Below are 21,443 nucleotides of genomic sequence, written 5' to 3'. Positions count from 1 at the left end.
AGGCCATTTCTGCAAATTTAAAAATAATCAAATTCACAGCATGGAACCACCATGAATGTGTTCCAGGGGCTCAAGGCTTAGAAAGAAAAAAAGATTTAAAAAAAAAAAGGCAAGAGAAATGTTACGGAATGAAAAGTAAGTAGGTCATCTATATTAAAGTATAAAAATGCTAACATCTGATTTGTGGCTGAAAGAGCTGGTTTTCAAATCTAGTGGGGTACAAGTGAATGAAGAATTGCACAGTTCTTTTGTCAACAAAAACATGCTTTGATGAGGCTTTAAAAAGAAAGATTCCCTGCGCTGTACAGAATCCAAGAGGAAAAAAAAAATCCTTTAAGAAATATACCTCCTTATACAGCAAAACAATGAATTTCAGTTGTTCTGTAACCCAGTTCCTTTAATCTGCATAAGAGATTCTGACTGAGTTCACTCAACCAAATCACTACTGGCTTTCAGAATACAATCAACACATGCTTTTCAACAGTATTAATATAGCATGAAGCTTGTGCTCCTAATTATTCATGTTTTTGCATTCTGTTTTTCCCCCTGCTGTAAAATATGCAAATTTACTTCTTTGTGTTATTTAGGTCCCACATGGGCCTCAACAGATCTGTTTGGAAGGAATTACAAGCCAACATCAAGATACATGCTGTCAACATTTCAAGCTTCATTATTTTTATTAGGTTGGAATGCCATTATAAATTTGATATTAGGCTTTAAAAAGCTTTTTATAAATCTTCTGAAAACCTACAGTCTAATAAAATGGTGTACTGATAATTACTACTACTCCACTCTCTGTGTGTGCCTGAAAGGAAAAGCCCTACAACTCTTGAATACGAGAGAAATCCCCATCTAGCGGTACTACTGAAAAATGCAGTTTGTTTTTGTGCAAAATTAGTACCCAAGAGGATTAGTTTGACTTCGTTACTGAATGAAGGGTAGCTATTACCTCTCTATGCAATTAAGGATCAGTAACAGGAGAGGACTGTTTCTTCTGAATTCCTCCTCCTCCCTTTACAGTCAACTGTGACTGTAAAACTCAATGCCCAAATGAGCTAGTAACAATTTTTCAGTAAAAAACCCCATAAAGCAGCACTTCAAGAAACAGGTCACTTAATACAGAAACTTCTTGGCGTGCAGCAAAAGTGTTCACTTACAGCGGCACATGCTGATGTGTGTATTGTTTAGATTAAAATATTGAAAGATTTTTCAAAATCTCAGATTATTATAAAGTTGGTATTAAATATTGTTAAACTTAAACAACCTAATGAAATAGTACGTTGGTTATTTGAAAACTGCAATGTTGGCAATAACTACAGAAGCACTTACTGTTATATAAAAAATACATAATATAAGCCCACTGGTGCAGAAAATGAAAGGACATTGAGACACTGCTTTTTGTCCAACTGGCACAAAGCCGTATGCCTTTCTTTAATGTAATAGTATATTTTAGAACACTGCAGCAGCCCAGCCTTCCTTATAGCACTGCTAAAAGCTCCTTAAATATTAATCAAAAAACAACGTAGAGATTCACAGGAATCTACTACACATTGCTACTGATTCTTAGAAAACAAACAGCAGTAGTAGCATGAGATTTTACAAATCTCTTGATGCATTTAATCACTGAGGTGTCTATGCAGCCGGAAGAAACCAAAGAACTACTTGAATTACAGTTATAAACTAGTATGGGGGTAGCCCTGTGATTTGGGAAGATCAGTATATTGAATTTCCCTTTCGTAACAGACTCATTACTGAAGATCCTAAAATCGCGCATTTCTCTTAAAAACAAACATTTAGGGGCTTCTTTGAAATATATGTAGAGAACTGTATGAGTAAAATTGAAATGGAAACAATATCTTGTAAGACATTTTTACATATTGGTTGACAGTGCTGGTATCCTTTAATTCAAATATGCAATTTATTAACTCCCCCTTCCACATAAAAAGTACCCCCAAAACTATCTGCATGCAGAATAAAATAAAAATTTATTCTGGCAAAACAAAAATGGGAAGTTGAAGGAGAACAAGTATATGTGAAATTGGTCTTCACAAAAATAGTAAAGATTTCCAGAACTGAAGACCGATTTGTGTTGATCATTTTACTTTTTTACATCTTCATTACAGAAGACTTGGCAATTTTTTAAGGATGTTCTTTTGCACTACCACTGCAGTTAACAAAGGGAAGCATTCAGTTGGCTGTAAATCATACTTTTCACAGTCTCACAGCTGACTGAGGATACTTCTGCCTACAGATGAGGATGATCTCATATGAAGGAATTACAATACTGAATTCAGCAATATATCAGAGGAAGGTTCAAGGACCTCGCTTAAGATAAAACCTAAGTTCAAATGTCTTGCAGAGATTAAAAAAAAATAAAATAAATAAAATAAAATAGAAAGTCATACCTGACCACCAAATTTTGAGATAAGAATATTTGTTATCATCTGTCATAATTTATCAAACTCACTGGCTACTCTTGCTGCATCCCATTATCTCTGCAACTTTGTCCAAGCATGTGGTAGTGATGAATTCTACACCTTGCTTCTCGCAAAAAAGAAATAATCCTGAACTTTCATCTAATAGCAAGTTTGCTACTATTTTCTTAATAAGAAAGAAATATTTGCCCTAAACAGTATTTTACCTCTCAGGATGAAAAATAGCAGTTCCCACCTACTTTTCTGTGAGGTTTTAGATGTTGGTGCAAGGCTGACCACACCAGCTCTCTAGAGCTCCTTTTCTTCAGACATAAGCATTGGAACAGAAGGTACACATTGTTTAATTTGATAGATACAAGACTCTCTAAATACCATAAGTTCTTCTCCTTATTGGGAAGAGATTTCAAAATACTTATGTCAAAATACTTTATTTCTTATGTCTATGACTATGCTCTTTTGAGAGGGAACGTAATAGGCAAAAGTCATGCTTCCTCCAATATTGAGAATCATAACATATAGACGTTAATCCAAAATTTGTTTACTGGTTCTAGATGGCCCCCAAGGATCTAGGAACGCACAGTGGGAACAAGGGAGGCTTACAGAGCAGGAATGTATCTTCATAATCAAATTCCTGAGAACTCTTGTTACCACAGCCACAGCCTCCCTCTATCTGTGACAGTCATTCCACAGCCACAGTCTATCTGTGACAGTCATTCCATGATAATCCTGCGCCTATCCATTTTGCCTTGAGTACTTACTCCAGAAACTTTGAAAAACTCTGCAGCAAAACTGCTGAATCTCAGAAAACAACTTTCAGGTGACAGCTGAAGTCAGTGCTCCCACCTGTTAGAGGCTGAGAGCAGAGCTCTGAAGTAATGGCCATTGGTCAGTATTGAAAATCCATGTTAATTTACATCTTGAAAAATTAAACAGGAAGCTGTCCTAAATTCAAGGAAGAAACAGAAGTTAAATATGTTTACAAATCAAGTTTATCAGCATGAGCAACTGAGCTATTTCTACAAGCCACAGAGAAAACAAAACAAAATCCAACTCAGATCCATAAAACAGACTGGCCATTAAATCACAAGTTCATAGAATCATGGAATCAGCTCCATTGGAAAAGACCTTTAAGATCATCAAGTACAACCATTACACCAGCACTGCCAAGTCCACCACTAAACTATGTCACTAAGGGCCTCATCTGCACGTGTTCTGAACACTTCCAGAGACAGTGATTCCCCCACTTCCCTGGGAAGCCTGGTCCAATGCCTAACTACCTTTTCAGTGAAGTATTTTTTCCTAATAGCCAATCTATGCCTCCCCTGATGCAGCCTGAGGCCATTTCTTGTCCTACCATTTGTTACTTGGGAGAAGAGACTGATCCCCACCCTACAACCTCCTTTCATTGTTAAAAAAAAAAAATCACTTATCCCAGAACATTGTTCTGTCCCTGGAATTGTTAAAAAAACATGTAAGAGGCCCTTAGTGACATGGTTTAGTGGTGGACTTGGCAGTCCTGGGGTAAAAGTTGGACTTGATGATCTTAAAGGTCTTTTCCAACCTAGCTGATTCTATGAGACACTGAAACAGGCTGCCCAAAGAAGTGTTCAAAGTCATGTTGGATGTCACATTGAACAACATGATATAGTGAAAGATGTCCCTGCCTCTGGCAGGCAGATTTGATTAGATGATCTTTAAAGGTCCCCTCCAACCCAAACCATTCTATGATTCTAAAATATTTTGGTTGTGTTCAAGCAAAATCCACTCACCACCCACCTCAGTGGAACCACCAGCACTACATGACTGTTTGCAGAGTTCCTGACCTTCTTCTGACCAAATACACATGTGAAAGCAGCACTGTTATTTCAGTTTTTCAATTCCCAACCTTAGACTGAGACTGAGATTACCAGCAGCATGCACCTTTGAGATATGTTGTGAGATTTTTAGCTGTGTGCCAAACCAAAATGCTAGCACTCACTAACCTGCCTTTTTCTCTGTGGCAAGCAACAGTAGGAATGGATGGTAGGCTAGAACTTATTTTATATTACAAAAGCCACGAAACATGAAAATACCCTTAAGAACTACTACTCTTCAATATCAGCTAGCTAACAAAAAACTTTCTTGTTCTCTGAATACTAGCAATCAGAATGTTAACTTTAAAAAGAATTCATGATGATCAGGCAAACATTTTTCATATTTCTCCAACTGATTCACTTATCAAAGCCGATCACATGCATTGCGCATATTTCATAAGCCTCTTTTCCCTTTCCAGAATAACAGTTTGGCTTGCTACAGAACAAGGACCACTTTTACAGCTTTATGAACAGATGAGATGACCTGGAATATCTGGAAAATAAGTGAACTTGTAGCTAGATATAAAAATGCTTTAGTCACTGGTAGGAAATTACATTTTATGTTTATTTAGTAGAAAGCGAATTACAAATTCTTTTTCTTGACTCCCACACATGCATTATTTGCCCCAAAAGCTAAAGTAGAGAATTTCAGCTACCATGCTGCAAAGTTGTTTTTGTTGCTGCCAGTGTTTTTATGAGTCATCTTTCTAGTCAAAGAACAGGCATTCAGACACTGAAATTCTAAACGCATTGATATTCTACAAGAAAAGGTAGATTTAAAATACAGCAATATATAACAGGACTTGGAGGAGTTATGACAAGAAAAATAGAAAACAAAAAAAAAGACCCTCAAGGTCTGACAGGGTGATATTTCTGATTTATTTCTCAATAAAGTGTTGAACATTTTTCCTTCTTTTTTAAATACCAGATGATACAGAAAGAGATTTAAATGATTAAATATTGTAGGAAAATCAGACTTAATTACCTACTTTTAATAGTGATGCTCAGTACTCTCACTCCATTACTGAAAGAAGTACCTTCTTTCATACTTTAATGGACATGGCATCTGATCCTTTCTGATAAATCTCATTCAGACTTCCAGTAAGATTCCTGGCTGGCCTTATCAGGTGTATGGTGTGAACAATCTTGCAAGTGATTTGCAACAAACAAGCTCTCTTGACCACAACAGTGGAAATCAGGCACAAGCATCCCCCTAGGATGTAATTTTTCCTCTTCTTTCTCTAGGAAAGGAAAGGAAAACAAAGCGTTTCTTCCCATGTCTGCAGAGTATCAGTGAACTAGGCTTTTTGCTCTTATGTGCTTTGAATGAAAGACTGGGTTTGGAAACCAACTTAAAACATAAGCAATGAAATTTGCAATCCCTTCAAGATTGTTCACTGCCTACAGCAGTATTCACACTAATGGTGCTATAATTCTACTCAGATTTGTTAAAGACATTTAGTACTGGCATTCTAGAATTTTTTATACCTAGGAAGCTTCAGAACCTCCCATCTGAGTAATAAAAAAAAGCAACTAGCAGAATAGGTAGGTGTTGTGGTTTGTTGTGGTTTTTTTGGACTGCCACTATTCCTAGACAAAAAAAACCTTCTAGATAAGTATCTGTGTAAGTGCTGACCTATAATTCTGCAACTACATCCATCCAGCAAGATGCTGATGTGCTCCACTGACAAGGTTGATGGCAATTCTTCTGCTCAGTAGAAGTCAGTTAAGATGAAATTACAGTCCATTTCCTTGCAGTTTGCTATTTAACTTCCATATGAGAAAAAAATGCATCAAAAGGAGTGTGACCAGCAGGTCGAAGGAGGTGATCCTGCCCCTTTATTCTGCTCTCGTGGACCTCACTTGGAGTATTGTGTGCAGTTCTGGTGTCCTCAACATAAAAAGGACATGGCTCTGTTGGAACAAGTCCAGAGAAGGGCCACGAGGATGATCAGGGGACTGGAGCACCTCCCATATGAAGATAGGCTGAGAAAGGTGGGGCTGTTCAGCCTGGAGAAGAGAAGGCTGAGTGGAGACCTCATAGCAGCCTTCCAGTATCTGAAGGGGGCCTATAGGGATGCTGGGGATGGACTCTTCATTAGGGACTGTAGTGACAGGACAAGGGGTAATGGGTTAAAACTTAAACAGGGGAAGTTTAGATTGGATATAAGGAGAAGATCTTTACCGTAAGGGTGGTGAGGCACTGGAATGGGTTGCCCAGGGAGGTTGTGAATGCTCCATCCCTGGCAGTGTTCAAGGCCAGGTTGGACGAGGCCTTGGGTGATATGGTTTAGAGTAAGGTGCCCTTGCCCATGGCAGGGGGGGTTGGAACATGATGATCTTAAGGTCCTTTCCAACCCTAACTATTCTATGATTCTATGAAATTAATAATAAATATGAATAAAATAAGAGATGATTCAAGCAAAACTAACAGCTCTTAAGTTTACACTTAACAGGTTGATTTCATATGAATTCACATGAACAAAGTCACTGACAGCATTTCAGGAAAAAGTGAAGAAACTAAATTGAATGCAGAAACAGGACCAGCAACTGTGGGACATAAGCAATGTTTGGCATTTGGGTGCAGATTTCCCTATATGAAAATCTGAAACTCTAAATGGTCTCCAGACTTTTTTAGGGCAACAGTGTGTCTCCTTTGACCCTTCCATGATGGAAGTGCTGGAGTGATTCGATGTAGTCATTGAAACCAACAGATAAAATCTAGTGAAAGGCAACCATTAAACATGACAACAATCAAGGATGTGAAATCAGATTCGCCTAAATGGAAAACTGTTACAAAAAAGCATAAATAAGTTATCCTCAGAAAGAGTTCCGATAGTCTCTCATATTGTTAGGTTTTTATAACATAGAGATTTTCATGCCTTGAAAATGCTCAAGAAGTAACTCTTAAATAAACACTGTAATATTCCTGAACAAGTCAGTAAATCAGAACAGCAGAAGCTGAATACTGATGATGACAGATTTACAAGGAGGAAAACACAAATTTTCAAAGAGGAAAAAGAATCTGTTACAGCATGACAGCAATAAATTCTTCTGCACACTTCAGCCATCCTACAAGACTGCAAAAAAGCTTGATTGAAGCTGCAAATTTAGCTAGTTCACAGGTGAGTACATTTCAGATTGATTTCTGAATAACAAAAAGACTTCAAAAAACTGTGAACTGCCTAATTTTCATGAAACTAATCAAGAATCAGATTTGGATACAGAACATCTATCTACATTTGCCATGTGACTAGGAACACACACATGCTTCTTGGTTTCTAATTAAAAAAGACTTTGGGGGTAACACTAAAAGGAAGGAACCTGAGGAAAAAAAACAGTCCTTTAACAACTGCAATGAGATATTCTGTTCCCACAAGCCTAATCATAAAGCTAGAAGCCTCAACTCTGAGCTTTCTTGTTTTGTAAGGACATACCTTCTCCTTGCTCAGAATATGAGAGGAAAACAAGAACATACATTTTCAATGCTCTTTAATATGAGTTTGTACTTATGTAAATGAAACTTCGGCTTTTTAGGCAAAATGACTAAAGCAGGAATATGAACCTCTTCAGGGAGAGTAAGAATTCTGAAATTTTTTTATCATGTCTTCTCTTAACATTTGATTTGGTCTATGCCCCTCAAAGAAACTTTTATATTTAAAAGATGGTAAGAATCACTTTATAGAAAAGCACCTCTTACCCACAATAACAAATCCATCTGCTTCTCTCTCAGGCACTGTCACTTTCTTTGAATCCTGGCTTTTTCGGAAGAAGCTGAACATAGCCTTCTCTTTTTTCTTTTTTTTTTTTTGTCCTTCTTCTAAATCGTTACCTAAAAGGAAGACAAAACATGTTAAATATAAGTAAGATAACAGAGTTGACCATAAGAAGGTCACACCACACCAAACACTGCATACTTGGTGTTACAGCTTAATATTTATTACCAGATTTGAAATATCAGGCACTTGTATGTCAGACAGATCACTTTGTTGATGCAGCAATTGACTCCAATAGGCAAAAAGAGAGCAGAATATAAATGGCTTTTCTAAAAAGTTATTAATGGAGTGAGCCACTACAAACAGACACAAAACACAAACCAAAAAAACCTTCCACCTTTCTAAAGGAAAATGAAAGAAATTCACTTCAGCATTTATCCAGCATGTTTTCTTATTTTTCTGCTACTTCAGAATCTTGTTACACAAACTTTCACATCAGAGTCAGCTCTAATGCCTCTGAACTTTAAAGCCCAAAACAAGATTGGATGAAAAAATGCAACTTTGCAATACAGGAATAATTGAAAGAGGCAAATTGCACTAGAGGTTTTCAATATTGTCTCTTGTCTTGGGTTCAGCAGTAGCAGTCAATTTTTCTCTTTCTTAGTAGCTGGTGCAGTGCTGTGTTTTGACTTTCAGTCTGGGAACAGAGCTGATAACAATGATGTTTACTCTGACCAAGGACTTGTGAGTCTCATGCTCTGCCAGGGAGGAGGGGAGGCCGGGAGGAAGCAGGGACAGGACACCTGACCCAAACTGACCAAAGAAGTATTCCATACTACAGCACGTCATGCCCGGGGAGGTAACTGGGAGTTACCCGGAAGGGCACTCTCTTCTTCGCTGGGCTCATTTCCGTGGGTGGTGTCGTATTCTCTCCCCTTGTTATTTCCCTTATCGCTATTATTACTGGTGGTAGCAGCAGTGATTTGTGTTATACCGTAGTTACTGGACTGTTCTTATCTCAACCCGTTGGAGTTACATTATTTCGACTTTCCTCCCCATCCCGGGGGGGGGGGGCAGGAAAGAAAGAAGGCGGGGACGACTGGAAACTGTGTGGCTGACTGGGTTTAAACCAGGACATCTCTGCACCAATTAAAAAGTCCAACCCACCCACCCCTAATATACTAGCATAGCATCTACATTCATTTTTCCAGGTTGCAATGATATAGACAGCTTAACACTTGTGTGTATTTGAGTAACAGCTACACTGCATTCCCTTTAAACAGACTGCAACAAAATCATATGTTGCAATTTGTTTTGTAACAGTAATTCATTAAAACAGTCATCCAAGGCCCCTAAGAACTCCTGAATTCACAACAGAGCAAAACCAGGAAACCAGTGGAATCAAAACATAAACTCCGAAAGATTATGCTCAGTATCTCATCTCTCTCAAGACCAGAAGGTTACATAGAAGCAGTTATGAATAACTTAAAAAGCATAAATTCATATTAAAACTCTCACAAACATTAGCCGAAAGACAGACAGTTGAGCCGGCTTTTATGAATCAATTCCTATGAACCACCCCATAAACATGAAACACTCTTAGAAGCAAATTCTCTAATTATTCTGAACTTTAAGATGTAGACTCAAGGAAGTTTCTCTTCTTCCAAGAAAAATTATAAAAAAAACTTAATCAGGAGAACAACAAACACAAATGTTTGTGAATACACAAAGTGAATACACAAAGCAGGTATTCACAGGTTGTGCTTATTGAGAGGATACCAATGTACCACCACTTAGTTTCTACTTCCTACCTAACTGGCACTACTGAATGTAGCAATGAGACTCCCCAGCCTCCTCCTACAACAGCAATTCCACCTGGAGTGCTGGGACAATGTGGTAAGGAAAGAGGCACTGCAGCAGCAGCCACCCTTGAAGGTACATTCGCCTTCAGCTTCCAAGGGCTGAACCTGGGACAATGCCAACATACGTGGCATGGTCTGGCTGAAACACGCTGTGCACCAAACGCAGAGAGGAAGGTTTAAAGAAAGGTGTGTGAACAGTTTCTCTACTAAAATACCAATATGCAATTGGGAAAAGTGGAATAGAGTAATTTCATATTTGAATTAGTTTGAAGAGCAGAATTCTGCTACAGCAGACATCAACATTTGAAGGAGGATTATCAAACCGGTAGCAACACCTAATGCACACCTACAACTCAGGAAAGGAGTTCAGTTCAAAGAAAAGAGGAGTTATTTGAAACAGTGTCAAGTTTCAGCAATGTTGTTTCACTCTAAATTTAACAAAGAATCTTTAGAAGGTGGGGAAAAAGAGAATAGTGCTATCATGTAGCATTTGGGTTTATAAATAAAACAAACAATAAAAGACAAGTAAAAATCTCGGATTAATTATTTACCAGAATTTCTCACTTCCCATCCAAATATTCATGGCAAGACTTTTTTTGCCTTAGCCAGTGGCCTGTAGCAATTAACTGTACAATCAGCGCTGACCATTCACGAGATACAAACTGCCTCACACTCAGCTATTACAAGCGATAGCAAACACTTCCATACTCCAGCCCACAGAAAGTCTTATGTGAAGTGTAAGCTCTGGCCTTCAGGAAGAGAGTATAAATAGAACATGGCAAAAGCAGCAACAACTGATCTGTGGCCTGATACCTGAGACTTGAAGACTGAATACCCCCCCAGGCTGGTCAGCTACTGCTTGCTTATGCTGACACAGTGCAATTTCTAGCAACCAAATAAAACTACACTGATGTACACAAGAACAGAACAAACCATCCAATCTAGGGTAGTAGCAATAAATAAATAAATAAAAAGTTACTTATCTACACCTTATTCCCTTTGCTTTTTCCCACCGTGCCATGTGAAAGACCAATATTTCAAGTTCTATGGAGAATATGCAGTAGAAACTCCTAATTATCTCATTTATTCCTTACCTTCCCCCACACCCAGGCTCAACACATGGCGCCAGCAGCATATTCCCTTTTCAGCCCTCAGGGAATAAGTCTTCTCCTGCTACCAATTAAGGTTGTCAGTCCCATAGCTCAAGTGGTAAAAAACCTGTTCTGTAATGCTCAAGAGTCAGGTTTCTGCTCCGATGATGTATGAAGGAGAGGCGGTTGTGGAACAGTTTAAAATGCAATTTTACCTTCATCCTAAGTGTGCAACAACAAGAAGCAAAATCAACTTGATGTATAAAATCTCACAGATAGCTTTGGTAAAGCCTCAGATTCCAGTCTGCCACTTCAGGTGCCTGAACTGCAGCTGTTCCAATCACATTCATTTTTTTTCTCTTTGAGATCATTATTGTACACTTTGCAGCAATATTACATACAGCACCCCTTCCCTGCATTTGTGCACAAAGAAAAGCATCTTAATCAGTATCTACATGGCACAAAAGAGGTGTATAGGAAACCATGTATTTGTCATCTTTTAAACCCTGCATATCCATCATATCTAAACTTCACTGCTTAAAGGACATTAGGCCTTCCAATTCAGAGTAAATTATCAATAAGTACAATTTGAGCTAGCCAAATTAATGTCACAAGCACTTTCTCATGCTACATTTTCCTCCTTTCCTTTTCAGAAGGCAGCATGAGTATCCCTTCTTTTTTTCTAAAACCCACAAAATTCATCTTCTCTACATACATGTGAGTTGATCTTTACTTTGTAGGTTTTGGTTTCTGAAGTAGCTTTAACTTAATTCCACTGCCAGCAGTATTTTTCAAACAGAAAACAAAACAAAACCCCCACCCCACATATCCTTTTTGCTTGAAGCAGAAAAACAAAGCTAACAAAAGTATTCCCTAAGCTCGGGCCTCCAGTTCTTAGGCTGTTAAAACTGCTGGTCCAGCAGTAAGAAAACAGCGTGCATGGTATTTTGTGGTGTGAACACTGGGGAGGTGGTATGGAATCCACATATTAAAAAGACTAATGTGCTTAGTGAGGCAGTTTCTTACTTTCACTGTTTACCACTTAGGAACAAAACATGCTTGTAGAACTTGGGTCTGCATAAGAAATGTGAAGGAAGGCACTTGCCAGCTACTACTTGCTGTATTTCAATACCTTTGCTGAACACAGTATTAACAAAGCATAACAAAATAAAAGGGGGGTACAGAAACAAGATATAGAGCATGCATGACATAGTTAAAGGAAATGCTGGGACATTTGTGATATTTTCTCTCTTAAGAATTTTATAAACTGTTGTACTTCAAAAGTTAACATAAATCTCTCCAGCAATGGGAAATGCAACCACTAAATTTCTTGAGTTACATGTTAAAACCAGAACAAAGCCCCTGTCCAACAACGAAACACACAGCTGAATGGAAACACTCGTGCTCTTGAAGATAAGAACACAGTTTAAGCACTTGCAGAATCAGGCTGGAGTTTTACTACTTGTAGATAAGATGAGGTTTCAGTTAACAAAAGCTAACTGAACAACCAGTTTCCACACAAATTTCATTTCAGAGTAAAAATTACACTTGAAGTTTGTGGACCTGGATGCATGGTCACACAACTGGAGAAAAAAAAAGCGCTTAGTTATGCGGGTTTTTTTAAAGCTGTCAGCACAAAATCACAGAAAATGCACTCACCATTCAGAGACAGTACCACTTTCCTGTGGTAATTTCTCCTATATAACACAGCACTTTTCCCTGCCAGATGGGATTAATTTTATTTCTATAAGAGACCTGAAATTGAATTCACTGCCTAAAGATAAAAATCTCCCCTGGTAGGAATATACAGTTCCCTTCTCCTCATGTTTCCCCCTCACCAAAAAGTGAACACAATTTTTTCTTTCTCCAGTCTCAATTGCTGATAGGTAAGGAAAATGCTTTTGGCACCACTTCTGACACTAGCAAGTAATAAACTGTGAACTATAGCAATTTTGTGAGGCTGCAAAAGATATTTTGTCTTCTGTGAGGCTCAAGAACATAAGTGAGATTGGACAAAGATGATTTACAGAGCTGCACAAAGGGGTTAATTTATTCCTCCTGCATTTTGTTAGTCTCCTTTGACAAGAAGTATGGGTGACCTTTGAGCCAAACCAATACGTTACATCCAATAAAAATTTGCAATACAATGAAAATCCGAGCATATTTAACATTAGTTTTTGGCTTTTCCTGCATGTTCACAAGTGACAGGAAGAGAAAGGTAATTTAATGTTAAAAACAACAAAGATGCAGACAAGGAGGTGATGCTCAGGAATACAGCAAAGCAGAATTGCAGTGGCAGTGCCAGGAATTACATAAATGATGAAATGTGGTCAAAACAAGATACAAAACTGACCTTAAAGAAAGGACCAGAATAATTTCACATCTAGCAATTTAAGCTACATAATCTATAGAAGGAGAAAACAGAGCATCAGAGCAATTCTCTTCCATATTAACATCTCCTGTGATACATCAATAAAGTATCAACCATAAATAGAGCACGGCATTTACAGCCTTGTACAGCCCTGCTTATGACATGAAAACAATCAATTTAAGAGTGAGGAACATGTGTGTCAAAACAATTTCTCTGTGACACCAAACGAACAGTTTAAAAGATTTTGCCCCAGTGTAAGCTACTATGTGAAGCAAAAAAAAAAAAAAAAAAAAACAAAACCCAACATACAATTTCTTTTAACTGGCATTATATTTAGTGATATTCCTTTAGTTTGTGCTTCTTAAAAACATTAGGAAAGTAAGTATAATGAGAAACACAAATACAAGATACATATAATGAAACACTAACAGACTTCTTTACTTACACAAAATGCAAGTATTTTTAAAGTTTTCATAAAATTTAAGGGAAGCAGAAATACCAAGAACTATGCAACCCAAATTACTATAGTATAAAACCACTCAAAGATGCTGAATCACAAAAAAAAAAAAAAACAACCAAAAACCCAATCCCAAAACACAACCACAATCAAGTCAGACCATAAAAGCGTTGGTGACAAAGGCAAAGCCAGGAGTGAAATAACAGTACTCAAACCAATGTCAACATTCAAAACCCTGAAGATAGAAAATGCTAAAACAGAAAGCAAGGTGTTTATTAGTTACAATATTCAATAGGTTGAAACCCACTTCTTTCCCTGCATACAGTTCTTTTTAACTGCAAACCTTCAACAGCTGCTAAGTATGATACAGATGCATATTTGTAAGAACTTCAAGATGTTTTTCTAACAGCTGACCCTTCAAACATAGAAGACAAATAGCCCTAAAAGAGCTACTTTGCAGCAACCTGCTGAATCTTGTTCCAACTGTTGCATTCATGAGATCTCTCCTTTAGAATCTCTGAAGATATGCTAAGGAGATGAGGATATTCTCTTGCAAATAAACTACTGAAAAGGTGAATGGCAGAGTGACACTGAGGAGATAACAACCAGCTGCACTCTAGGAAGATATAACCCCACAGCACTCCCCTTCCTGGCCACATGCTGATTCTGCACAGCTTTGGGTGGTAGCTTGCTTCCTTGGCAGTCTGATTCAGCTTGCTGAGCCATCACATCACTAACCTACACAATTAACAAAAACCACTTTGTGCCAGTTAGCAAGCTGAACTGCTGGTTAGCAAGCTCAACTAACCCGTGGATGGTTAGAAGAGACAGACAGCACATAGACAGTGCTAGCATTGTCCTTTTAAGCCAGAGCAGAGTTAGATTTTCTCAATTATTTCCTGGAACACCAGTCCTGGAAACAGAAAGGAAATCACAGAACCACAGGACGGCTGAAGTTGGAAGGGACATCTCTGGAGATCATCTTGTCCAACCTCCTGCTTAAGCAGGGCCACCTAGAGCTGGCTGCCTACGTCCATGTCCAGACAGCTTTTGAATATCTTCAAGGATAGAGACTGCACAACCTCCCTGGGCAACCTGTGCCAGTGCTTGGTCACTCTCACAGATAAAAAGGGTGTTTCCTGATGCCCAGAGGAAACCTGTGTTTCAGTTTGTGACCATTGCCTCTGGTTGTTACTGGGCACCACTGAAAAGAGCCTGGCTCTGTCCCCTTTCCACCCTCCCTTCTGGTATTTATATGTGTTTCTAAGATCCCCCTGAGTCTTCTCCTCTCTAGGCTAAACAGTCCCAGCTCCCTCAGCCTTTCCTCATATGTAAGATCCACCAATCCCTTAACCATTGTGGCCCTTCACTGAACTCTGTCTAGTATGTCCATGTCTAATCTTGGACTCAAACCTGGACCAGCACTCCAAATGCGGCCTCACCAGAGGTGGGTACTGGAGAAGAATCACCTCCCTCCACCTGCTGGCAGCAACACTATGTCTAATGTAGCCCAGGATACCATCAGCCACCTTTGTCAGAAGGGCAATTGGGAGGAACCTCTCCACCAACAGACAGCTGTGAAAAACACATGGAAAAAGGCAAGACATGGTGAGAGTGCCACATCCGGATGCTAGCTCTGTCTTATGTTCATCAGTTCCCATATCATGGGGATCAAGCATAAGCTTTTCAATGGTGAAATTAAAAAAAAATAAAAGAAATTAAATTAACAGTTCAGTTGGAAGGGACCTATAACAATCGTCTGCTTCAACTGTCTGACCACTTCAAGGCTGACCAAAAGTTAAAGCATGTTATTAAGGGCACTGTCCTAACGTGACTTAAGCACTGACAGGCTTAGGTCATTGACCACCTCTCTAGGAAGCCTGTTCCAGTGTTTGAACACTCTCAGTAAAGAAATGCTTCCTAATGTCCAGTTTAAACCCCACGCAGTGCAGCTCTGAACCATTCCCACACATCTTGTTACTGGATACCATGGAGATCAACACTCCCCTCTCCAATTCCCCTTTTCAGGAAGCTGTAGAGAGCAACGAGGTCAACTCTCAGCCTCCTTTTCTCCGAACTAAACAAACGAGGTGCCCTCAACCGCTCCCCACAGGACATGCCTTCCAGCCCCGTCTCCAGCTTTGTAGCCCTCTGTTGGACGCAGCTAAGTACCTTCACATCCTTCTCAAACTGGGGGACCCAGACCTGCACACAGAACAGTGGGAGGCCGCACCAGTGCTGAATACAGCGGGATAAAATTCTCTTTTTCCCAGCTGATTATTCTGTGTTTGATGCACCCAGTCCCCTTGGCTGCCAGGGAACATCGCTGACTCGCACTGACCCTGCTATCAACCAGCACCTCCACCTCCCTTCCTGCAGAGCTGCTTCCTAGCCAGTCTCCCACTCCATACTCGTGTCTGTGGAAACACATGCGTATCACAGCCGTACCACACAACGTTTCAACATCAGCTACAGCCTGTAAAACAAACGGGGGTTAAGAAACCGGGGCCGGGAAGGCCTGGTTTCGGCAGTGGTGACCTGAGGGGATCCAGTATCTAAAGGGAGAGGGAAGACGGCCCTTAGGGGAAGGAAAACGCGAGGTAATTTAAGCGAAAAGGATTAAATGTCAGGGCTGGAAGAGGACGGCCGTTAAACAGCAGCTACACCACAACGCCATCACCCCCGGCCCCGCCACCCGACACCGCCGCCACTCACCAACCTCCACCACCTCTTCCGGGTCGCGTCGGCCGAAAGGGAAGTCGTGCCGCTATCTCCCTCCTCCCCCTTCCCAAAATCCTGGCGCTGCCAGGGTAACGACGCCACTTCCTCCCGTGAAGGGCGGGAAGCTGTGCGGTTATGGGGGACGTTCACCAGGTGCCGCGGCACCGCATCGCCACCAGTCACCTGGCGCAGTTTATCGGCCAGCCCGTCTGCTTCGTGGGCCGCGTCGAGAAGGTCCGGAGTCTGCTTGGCGGTCACTGCTGCCCTTGGGTCGGGGAGGGGGGGGTGGTTGGGGTGGGGGTGGCTGCTTTGTCACCCTGGATAAGGCCTTGCTCCGGGGTGCCCTCCCGCCTGGGGCCTTGCGAGGGGACGCGGCCGCGGGCAGGCCCGGGGGTATGGCGGGAGGCGGCTGTAACGGTCTGATCTTCTGGGAAGAGGCCCGCCGCGCCGGTCCGGCTGGGGCGGCTGAACCGGTAACGCTGGCAGCCCGCCGCCCTCTGGGAGCACAGGCCTCGTGTCTCTTCTAGATTCACCCAACCGGGAAGCTCTTCGTGCTATCGGATGGGAACGGAAAACACACGACTGTGGAGCTGAGCGACCCTGTAAGTTAAGGAATGCCGTGGAAGTACTTGATGTTGCCTCTTGTGGATCCCGGAGGTTATGTCCCTTCTGAAACGTGTGCATGCATTGAGTTTTTAGTCAGGAAAAAAGAAATAATCCCTCATTTAATGCCTTTTCCACCTGTTTCATTGCCTTTTCTTCTTACTTACATCTTCCAGCTTCCATGTAGTATTCATGTCAGGAGCCGCCTTGGTCTTCATCAATTTTCAGCTGATGCTGAGAGTGACAGCTCATTCCTTGTCAGACACATCCCTGTCTGTTAATTTGTTTTACTGTATTCATTGTTTACAGTGTCATATATGCCACTGCATGTGTTAGCTTTAATTTTGCTTTTTCCTCCCTTTTTCTTATTACCTTTATATGCCTAGCAGATTTTGTAAAGATAATTAAGGAACCCCAAGAATATGGTATTCTCATGAGTATTTTCTATATGCTTGTGTAACACTTGCCATAGCATTCCGGTAAACTTCATAGTTAGCTTGAGGCATCCTTAATGCAGTGGGTACAAGATATGTTAGCAACTACTGCAGAAAAATATTGCTTCCTTTGTTACATAACCACTTCCTAGAGAAGTAACACCCTGTTATTGTCTTTATGTTGTTTTTTTGTCTGTGTAACAAATGTTGTAATTAAGGGATTGATTTCATTGTGATGGCAAATGCTTTAACTGAGCATGTGTGTGGCCTTTACATCATTTTCTCTGAATTAAGTTGTTAAAGGCTGAGAAATCTTACCATTCCCCTGTGAAATAATTGCACATGGCACACTCTGACTTTCAAGATGATTTCTAACTTCTTTTTCCCTTTAATAGATGCCTTTGTATGTATGTGTCATTCCTCCTTTTGAAAGAGAAATACAAAATTGTGGGGAGGAGAGGGAATCTATTGCTGGGTACCAGGAGATTTGCTAGAAAACTAGAAGTATACGTTAGATATTGGAAGAACATTACTGAAATAGTATCACACTCTTAAAATTAGAATCTTAGAAAAGAAAGAAAACATCTCTTTAAGCTATGCAGTTTTGGAACAAGGTTAAAGTTTTAGCTGTTTTGTTGGTTTTTTTCTTATTTTATTTTCCTTGTTCAACCAAAAGCTTGTATTGTCAATATCTTTGTATTCTGAACACTCACTGACAGATACTTCAGAAATAATTTCCCATTATACCTCCTGAATCTGGAATACTGGAACTGCTTTCTGCAGTGTATGATACCTCCTTACGTCTTACAGAGTTCTGTATTTTGTCAGGTTTAAATGCAGGGCATTAAAATCTGTATTCTGCTGTCTTCTTCAGTCTCTCTTCAATGATTAAATAACACTTCTATATGCTTATAAACTGTTATCTTCCTTCTGATGCTTCTTTGTATCTTTTGTGTGTGTGTGTGTGTGAGAGTACTGAAGTGCCTGTTACAAAAGCTAAATCTGTAAGTGGTTCAAGGCTTTTGTGGGTTTTTTGGGAGAGGGACAGGGCTGTTCAGTAGTCCTGTACTGTTTGATAGGGAACAGAATCTGTCATAAACAATCAGTTGTGGAGAGTTCCCAGCTTAAGTGCTGTGAACTAGAGGCAGCAGCTAATTAATTTAGTAATACTAATTTTATATTTGGTGTTTTCTAGCTAGATGAAGAGATCTCAGGAGTTATTGAAGTCGTTGGAAGAGTAACAAATCAAGCAACCATCACGTGCATGTCATATGTCCAGTTCAGAGAAGATAAAAGTCCATTTGGTAAGTAAGAATATACATTATGACGTTCATTTTGAGTTCATATTAATTCAATAAGTAATTAAGGCAGGCTGAGAGAGTTGGGCTTGTTAAGCCTGGAGAGGGCTCCAGGGAGACCTGATAGCAGCTGTCTAGTACCTAAAGGGAGCCTACAAGAAAGCTGAAGATGGACTTTTTCAAGGGCGTGCAGTGACTGGACAAGGGGAATGGCTTTAAACTGAATGAGGGTACATTTAGATTAGACATTAGGAAGAAATTCTTTATTATGAGAGTGGTGAAAGCCTCAAACAGATTGCCCAGAGAAATTGTTGCTGCCCTATCCCTGGCAGTGTTCAAGGCCAGGCTGAATGGGGCTTTGAGCAACCAAATCTTGTGGGAGGTGTCCCTGCCCATGGCAGGGGGGTTGGAACTAGATAAGCTTCAAGGTCCCTTCTAACCCAAATTATTCTATGATTCTTTAAGTAAAAAGGGAAACCTTGATTATCTTTGCTTATGGACAGGGTCTTTCAAGCTGCCAGATATGCAGTAAAATGTAGAAAAGTTGAGTGTCGTGGGAAAAATCCTGCACAAAATATACCATTTTACTGTCAAACTGTAGGGACTGACTTGAAGTTGGAAGCCAGCCTAGATAATTCTAATCATTCTCTCACTCCCGACCGGGTGGTTCTTGCCTTGCACTGGACCTTGTGTGATTGTACAGCTCGCAGACCTAAAACTAACCTTCCAAAAAGCAGGCAATGGGAGGGTTGCTGCCTTGGAGAAAACTGGGGAGGGTGAGGGGCTCTGGGAACACTTAGCTAGACTGTTTTGAAATAAGCAGGGCTTTAATGCTGTCATTTGCTTGTGGGGAATTTAGCTTATGCATCACAACAATTTTCTTTGCCTTCTTTCAGATCTGGAACTATATGATGAAGCACTAAAAATTATTCATGAATTCCCTGAATATTATCCGTTCGGTACTGGGAGGAATACTTGATTTTTTTTTGCATACATTGACAGCATGATAACAGTTGCATTTATTTCCCACCAGTACACTGAAAAGATGCTAATACATGCGCCACGAATTGCCACTGAGGAATGATTTCTTTGCAAATGTATTTGTTCAGCAAGGAGAATACTTTTGTGGCTCTCTCCCTGTCTGTATATAACTCTTTTCCACCCTTGAGGGGTGTTCTCTTGCAGGATTGGTCCTGCTAGAAACTCTAGTTTTGTAACCATCTTTGTGTTGTTATTGGTAAAGGTTACCTTTTACAGGAAACTCGTACTGAGGACATTTGGTGGGGGTTTAATGTAAAGATTTTTTTTTTTAATCTCATTTGCTTTGGTATAAAATCTGTTGAACACAAGGGGTATTTTGCATCTTAAAAATGGTCTCCAATAAAAAAAGTGGGCTTTTTCAGTGATATGTGGTGACTCCTGTTTTAGCTGACACAGGTAATTTTAAGAAAGTCGAGTACAAGGTACTTACTCTTGCTCTGATGTTAAACACTTGGAAGATGTCTAGGTAGGTTTGGGGATTTCAAGTGCAGTTGAGGTCCCATCACAACCTTTGTTTTTGGTGGGAGTCTAAGTGATGACTTTAACCGTGTAAACTTCCAAACAGGTCCCAATTTTGTTATTATCCAGGCTATTTACAGCACATAGCAGAATTCTTACAGCTCTTGTGGTAACACAGTCAAAGGAAAATCTAACTTTGGAAATATTCTCTGTGACTTAATGAAGTATTTCAATGTATTTTAACTAAACCTTTTCTACAGAGAGGTTTCAGGTTTAATAGCTAGAGTTAGTGCCTTACACAGATGGCTGGCTTTGTGATTATTTATAGACATCTGTGTTTTCAGTCAAGGAACTTATGTTTCAACAATTACTTATTAAAGTTACTACAAACTGGGTGGATGCTCAAGATAACAGATGATTCCTCCCCCTTCCCCACCCTTTACTCAGAAGACGACAAAGTTACTGCCACTGGGAAAGAAACATCTTTTCCAACCTGGTTGATTCTGCAGTTCTGTGAAACCTGAGTCAGTCTTGTACAGCAAAAAAGAACCTAAGGTCAGCATGGCATGAAGCCATGCTCTGTCCTTTAGCACTATTACCACTGTATTTTAGTGCTCAGTAGGAAAAAATGTCATTTTTAGTAACTGTCTGTGTCTATGTCATTTAACAGTCTATGATTCTACTTTAGAAAACTAGTATTTGTGCTTGTACATATATTCTGTAAAATGTTACATGCAGTTACTAAGCAAACATCAATCTACCATTAGATGGCTACAGCACTTCCACACAGAGACCATCCTTGTTTGGATGGGACTATGTGTAAAAGTTTTAAGGCATCCAAGTGGGAAATGCTCCAGTTTCTTTTTGTTGGTCAAGACTCTTGCTTACAGTCATGCAACAATGATAAGTGGCTAGGCAAGCAGTGTACAACTCCAAGTTTCCACTACATGCTCTTCATCTGCTTCTTGATAGTCTGTCAAGGTTTGTGAATAAACAGCCTACCCTGGCTATATGGCTGTACCAGTAAAACAGCAGTGCAAGGACCTGTGAAATATTCTTGATGTTAAAATAATGCTCAGGTCACATACGCAATTATCAGGTA

General features: G+C 40.0%; 2 protein-coding genes across 4 annotated transcripts in view; one reads left to right on the top strand and one right to left on the bottom strand.

Annotated features, from left to right (window-relative positions):
* Positions 1–16,579, bottom strand: part of UMAD1 (UBAP1-MVB12-associated (UMA) domain containing 1) — an 82,653-nt gene extending 66,074 nt beyond the window's left edge. Inside the window, exons 1-2 of one of the 3 annotated variants that reach the window (XM_061344688.1) lie at positions 16,501–16,579; positions 7,989–8,120 (exon numbers count right to left, since the gene is read on the bottom strand). In XM_061344688.1, the coding sequence (XP_061200672.1) occupies positions 7,989–8,070 (82 nt within the window). In that variant the 5' untranslated portion in view covers positions 8,071–8,120; positions 16,501–16,579. Of the gene's footprint in view, positions 1–7,988; positions 8,121–16,496 lie in introns of all 3 variants that reach the window. The other 2 variants (XM_061344689.1, XM_061344692.1) reach the window with 2 other exon arrangements.
* A 15-nt stretch (positions 16,580–16,594) lies between these two features.
* Positions 16,595–20,247, top strand: RPA3 (replication protein A3). Its single transcript, XM_061344694.1, has 4 exons — positions 16,595–16,740; positions 17,034–17,108; positions 18,739–18,847; positions 19,738–20,247. Exons 1-4 carry the CDS (start codon positions 16,642–16,644, stop codon positions 19,818–19,820), a joined length of 366 nt encoding a protein of 121 aa, XP_061200678.1. The 5' UTR covers positions 16,595–16,641; the 3' UTR covers positions 19,821–20,247.
* The last annotated feature ends 1,196 nt before the right edge of the window (positions 20,248–21,443 follow it).

The sequence above is a fragment of the Neopsephotus bourkii genome, unplaced genomic scaffold (assembly GCF_033783945.1).
Source record: "Neopsephotus bourkii isolate Nb327-2 ecotype Australia unplaced genomic scaffold, CSIRO-AGI_Nbou_v1 NB_233, whole genome shotgun sequence".
Taxonomy (NCBI): domain Eukaryota; kingdom Metazoa; phylum Chordata; class Aves; order Psittaciformes; family Psittacidae; genus Neopsephotus; species Neopsephotus bourkii.
The sequence above is the reverse complement of the archived record's forward strand: the minus strand, read 5'-3'. Positions and strand labels throughout refer to the sequence as shown.

Coding starts and splice junctions, on each gene's coding strand:
- RPA3 (XM_061344694.1), top strand. CDS start 16,642: ATGGGGGACGTTCACCAGGTGCCGCGGCACCGCATCGCCACCAGTCAC. Junction 17,109..18,738: donor CTGTGGAGCTGAGCGACCCT/GTAAGTTAAGGA, acceptor GGTGTTTTCTAG/CTAGATGAAGAGATCTCAGG. Junction 18,848..19,737: donor AGAAGATAAAAGTCCATTTG/GTAAGTAAGAAT, acceptor GCCTTCTTTCAG/ATCTGGAACTATATGATGAA.